The sequence below is a fragment of the Triticum dicoccoides genome, chromosome 5B (assembly GCF_002162155.2).
Source record: "Triticum dicoccoides isolate Atlit2015 ecotype Zavitan chromosome 5B, WEW_v2.0, whole genome shotgun sequence".
Taxonomy (NCBI): domain Eukaryota; kingdom Viridiplantae; phylum Streptophyta; class Magnoliopsida; order Poales; family Poaceae; genus Triticum; species Triticum dicoccoides.
Window position 1 is genome coordinate 337,104,248 of NC_041389.1, and position 5,508 is coordinate 337,109,755.

At 55.0% G+C, this 5,508-nt stretch overlaps 1 protein-coding gene across 1 annotated transcript; it reads right to left on the bottom strand.

The window, feature by feature from the left end:
* Window positions 1-1,834: 1,834 nt before the first annotated feature.
* On the bottom strand, window positions 1,835-3,876 carry LOC119308774 (translation initiation factor IF-2-like). The gene has a single exon (XM_037584918.1). It carries the CDS (start codon window positions 3,361-3,363, stop codon window positions 2,464-2,466), a length of 900 nt encoding a protein of 299 aa, XP_037440815.1. The 5' UTR covers window positions 3,364-3,876; the 3' UTR covers window positions 1,835-2,463.
* Between the last annotated feature and the right edge of the window lie 1,632 nt (window positions 3,877-5,508).

A 5,508-nucleotide genomic window follows, 5' to 3' on the forward strand; every position in this document is an offset into this window, starting at 1 on the left:
AGGGCACACCAGGCAGTGGTGGTGGAACGCGGGCAGCCAGGACTGCTGAAGAGGATGGCAATAAGCCCGTGCTCCGTAGGCGCACCTCCTCAGATCGCACCTCAGCAAGGGCCTCCAGAGTAGAGAGCCGAGGATGGCGTGCCAATAGCTGAGCACGACTCTGCTCGAACTCCGGCCGGAGGCGAATGAGGAAGTTGTAGAGGCGACGAACCTCCAGCTTAGCTTGTTGCCGCACACAACACTGACATCTGCGACAAACATCAGCTCCTAGAGAGTCCAATTGGCGCCACACCGCCGACATCTCCTTGTAGAAATCATCCACAGTAGCATCTCCCTGTTGTAGTTGTTGCTCTTGACGAACAACAGAGAGATACATGGCATCCCCTGTAGACTCATAGCGATGGCGAAGGTGCTCCCACATCTGATATGCAGTGGTAAGGGCCACCACATCCATGGTGAGATCAACATCCATGCTGTTCACCAAGATAGAAGAGGCTCGGGCATCATCATTTGTCCATTGCTTGTATAAGTGGAGTTGATTCTGATACTCTTCAGTGGCCTCTTCAAAAGCATCTAGCATCTCACGTTGCTTGGTTTCATCGGCATCAATAGAGAAGGCCAACTCAGCTGGAGGAGTGGGCAGCAGGGGACAAGGCAGAGCACCAGAGAGGTGCTCCCAGACCAGCTGGCCCCTCATGTGCAGCTTCATGTGCTGCACCCAGTCCCTGTAGTTCTGTCCGTTGAAGATAACAGGACATCGTGGGACTGGGACAGCACCGATGGTGGTGGAGGGCGCCATTGCAGCAGAGCAGCAACAGCAGCTCGTTGAAGACCACCAGCAGCAGGAGGCACAGCTTGATGGCAGCAGCAGACCAGGAGGAGAAGAGCAGCAGCAGCCGCACTTTGAAGAGCAGCAGCAGCAGCTCGTTGAAGAAGAGCAGCAGCAGCAGCTCGTTGAAGAAGAGCAGCAGCAGCAGCAGCAGAGAAGAGGAGCAGCAGCAGTAGCAGCACGTTGAGGCGGCGGCGCCGGCCGGGAAGGACGGCGGCAGCAGCGGCCTGGAACGGCGGCGGCCTGGACCAGCAGGCGGGAGCAGCTACCAGGAAGAAGAGGGGAGAGGCTCGATGAAGAGAGGAGCGGCGGCCGGCGGCGGCGGCGACCAGAGGCGGCGGCGGCGGCTGGGGAACCTAACCCTAGCTCTTATACCATGTTATGAAGTGAGCCTATATTCCATCGGGCCAACAGGCCAGCACATATACATGAAGGGAAATAAGCAAAGAAGTCCCTATACAATATGATAACTACACACACAGCACAACCCTGTTCTAACAATAATAACAGTTCAAACATGATTATGTGCATCACCATTCAGCGCACACTTTTCTGACTAGAGCAACGAATGTTCCATAGAAGCATTAAAAAACATATATACGAAAAGTTACTCAAATGCTCTGCCCAAATTCAGGCCAACAATTTTTCATTCATATCTGTTTTTTTTACAACATGACTCTGTTACTCGGTTGCTTCTTTGGTGCAGCAACAACAATATGGTTTTGCTTCGGGATTTTGCAGCTGAGATCCCGCATTCCCCTTCGAGCACCCAGAGTTGAAACTGGAGTCACCTTCTTCACGCTAGGCGAAGCAGCAGTGACATGCAGTGGTGTAGAGCCGAAGGAACACCAAGCAAACATGGTATTGTGAAAACAGAGATGAATCCATTGGATATATGCCTCAGTACACACTTTTCCGACTAGAGCAGCAGAATGTTTTAAAGGAGCCACAGAAGCATACAAGAATAAATAGATACAAAAAGATTACTCAAATGCTCTGCACAAATTCAGGCCAACATTTTTTTATTCATATCTGAAATCGATTACAGTGCGACTTGATAGTCGGTACATTGAGGACTTGCTTAGCTCAAAGCTTCACCCACACATACACAGAAGAGTTCACTAACCAATGTTACTCGTCGGAAACTGCAACTTTAACTCACCAAGACGCCAGTGCCTAAGAATCCAATTCAGGCAAGATTAATTTTACAAGAGAGTCAACATAGTCTCCAAACCCTAGGCAGCTCACAAGACTACGTGTGTATCGACAAGTTCAATTCTACTCCTTTTTTCCTGCTACAAGCCGGGTAGCAAACGGGCGTTTTGCATTTTGCAGCGAGTGCGTTTTACGCTTTGTCTCCTGCCGGAATTGCAGTATATGAGTTTCCATTTTTTTGGGGCTCATCTGCTTTACTTTGATTTATTGAACATGCCCTTTATTTACTTAAACCCTTAACTTAGGACCAGGTATGGATGTAGTGTAACTATGCCGTACACATCTTAACAAGGTTTTTGCTGCCTAGACTAGATGGAGACTCTGCTGACACTCTTGTAAAATTACTAATGACTGAAAGGGATTCAAAGAACACATGAGTTTCATTTACTCATGTGTGAATGGTTTAGGAAGTTAAAAGACTAGCAAGGGCGTAATACCACTGGACGCACCCAAGGTTGCTTCCTTGGTGCTGCAGCGTTGACACGGTTTTGCTTCGGAATCTTGCAGCTGAGCTCCCCCATCCCCCTTCTTGCGCGCAGAGTTGAAGCTGGAGTCGCCTTCTTCACACTGGGCGCAGCAGCAATGACAGGCAATGGTGTAGAGCCCACGAAAGAGCGGGCCTTGGAAGCGACGAGACGAGAGACCTTCTTCACGGGCGCAACAGCAGTGGCAGGCAGGCAGAGTGGAGCCTTGGAAGCCGGGCGCTTGCGGTGGTGGCAAGCGGACTCCTCGTCTTCAGCCATCTGGCGTCCACGGGCACGGATGGCGCACCGGACATCCACAGGGTCAGCACCAGCAGCAGCCGGCAAGGTGGTGGCAGGCCCAGGGCGCGCCGCGGAGGCAATATCAGAGGCATCGAAGGAGCCGGGCATTGCCGGCGCAGGGCTGCGTTCTCCTTGGTTGACACCCTTGAGGTGGTGAACAAATGGGCACCAGGCACGGACGGGATCAGCACGGGCCGCCTTGGCACGAGCAGCGACATCAGATGCGGCCGTGGCGGCGTGGCGATGGGGACGCCCTCCATGGTCGACGCCGTAGCGGCGGAGTTCTTGGGCGGCTGCAGCAGCCTCCTTGGCGAGGCCGTCTTCCTCGAGACGACGCTGGAAGTCGGCGTCCCAGCGGGCGAGGGACTCCCGAGACTCACCGGTGGCCTTGGCCAGGCTGTGCTTGGTCCAGTACTGGAGCACCCTCTCGAGGACGCGCGAGGGCACCCGCATCTCCAGCGGGAGGGCTTGGGCGGCGGTCGGGCGATAGTCCCACGCCGGAGCGACGAGCACCTTGCCGTCGGAGCTACGGAGCTGGAGCACCTTCGCCGCCATCGATGGCGTGTCTTGGATTGGATCTGGGGATCGGGGAAGGAGGCGAACGAATCGAGTTGGAGCCGCTGCCCCGACCGCAAGCGCTTTTATTCATCGGAGAGCTCCTGGTTCTTGGCGGACTCGGATTACCAGCTGTCGCCGGCTGAACTGGAAATGAACTCGAACTCGAATTCACAGGGCTGCCACCGCGCGGGGCCGTGTACCAGCCGAGCGGGGCAGGCGATGCCACCGCGCTGGTCCGACCGGCGTACGGGTTGCCCGGCGGCATCCGCGTCTCGGCGTGCGGTCACGGCCATTCCATCAGCGGGCAGGCGCAGGTACCCGAGCTCCGCGTCGCTTGCCATGGAGATCTTCAGGTGGCGGGCTCGTTGATTTCCCAGAGATCCCCGAAGCGCAGCTCCCACCGGCGCGAGGAAAACGGCTGCATCCCTCCCGTCCGCTGTCGCGCCCCGCGCCGCCTCCTCCACAAGGCAGTCAGCCGGCGCGCCCACACGGCGCGGCTCTGTTCCTCTGTTCTCGTAGCTTCTTGCCTTCTTTCTCTGTTCCTTTTCTTGGCTCCGGCCTCTCGGGCTCTGCTGCCGAGGGCATTTTCTTTTAAACATTATCAAGACTTTTATTCCTCAAATGATCACCATATCGTTTACAAGTGCTTGGGAAATAATCCCAACTTCCAGAACTCCTATAAGAATTAGTAAAAATATCACACTCGTAAAAGCAACTCCAACGCGGCGACCCATTTCGTTCGAGCGCGTCCATTTGGGTCGGTGTGGCGTCGACCAAAACAGACGCGCGTCCGCTTTTCGTGCGCCTGCCGATCCATTCCCGGCCCATTTTTAAGCCGGTTTGCGTCAGTGCGGACACGAGACGGACGCACGCGCCCCCGCCTACTTGTCCCCTGTCCCGCTGGTCGGTGACACATTGGTCGTCCTCTCCCATTCCAACAGCAAACCCTCGCCCGCCTTCTTCGTCGCCGACGTCGCCACCCATTTTTTTGGTGACTCTGCCAGCTGCCGGCATCTCAACATCCCCTCTGCAACGCCGCCACCTCCAACGTCGCCCGCCACCGTCGTCTCTTGCCGCCGGGGAACCGAAAGTTTCCCACCCCCACTCCCCCGACACAGCCCCGACTGCGACCAATAAGCCGCCTCACCGCCCCGGCCAGATCCTCAGCGGCACGCTCGTCGGACATCGGCACGCTCGTCGGACGCCGGCAGGGCAGCTAGCTGGTCCCTGTGCACCGCTTCGCCGGCCGTCTGCTTCGTCAACGCCCGCAAGTTGTTCGACAGTTTGCCAAGGTACAAAATGGACTCCGCCGACGAGTTCTTTTTTCACAATTTCCTTTCCGACTCCGATAATTCCTCGTCCGATGATGACGAGGAGATCTTGGTTGCCGTATTGGTCCATCACCACCTCAATAGCCAGCACCCCGTGTTTCGTGGCTCCATTTCGGGCCACCTTCCGGCGTTGAATCGCAACCGAGAGAGCGGGCATCTCCTTATTTGAAAGGACTACTTTGACACAACAGACCCGTTGTTCAAACATCAGAAATTCCGCCCCCGTTTTCCGCATGAGTAGGCATCTTTTCAACCGTATTAAAGAGGAGGTGGTCGGCTATGATGACTATTTTGAGTGCAAAGAGGATGTCATTGGAAAGCTTGGTTTCTCCTCTTATAAAAATGCATTGCCGACATCCGAATGCTTGCATACGGAGTGCCGATGATCTCATTGACGAGTACGTCCGTATGAGCAAGTCTACATGCCTAGACTCCCTGTATAAGTTCTGCAAGGCTGTTATTGCTGTGTTTGGCCCTGAGTATTTGAGAGAGCCGACTCCTGAAGATACAGCCTGTTTTTTGGCGATGAATGCCCGCAGGGGCTTCCCAGGGATGCTTGGCAACATAGTCTGCATGCATTGGGAGTGGAAGAACTGCCCTTGTACTTGGCAAGGGAAGTATAAGGGCCATGTCAGGGTTTGCACTGTCATACTTGAGGCCGTGGCGTCTCAAGATCTCTGGACCTGGCACTTTCTCTTTGGCATGGTCGGATCACACAATGATATCAACGTGCTTCAATGTTCGCCGGTGTTTGCTAGGCTTGCCGAAGGCAACAGCCTACCGGTGAACTTTACTATCAACGGCCACAACT

Bases quoted from the DNA above. Each gene is read 5' to 3' on its own strand.
- LOC119308774 (XM_037584918.1), bottom strand. From the start codon at position 3,363: ATGGCGGCGAAGGTGCTCCAGCTCCGTAGCTCCGACGGCAAGGTGCTC.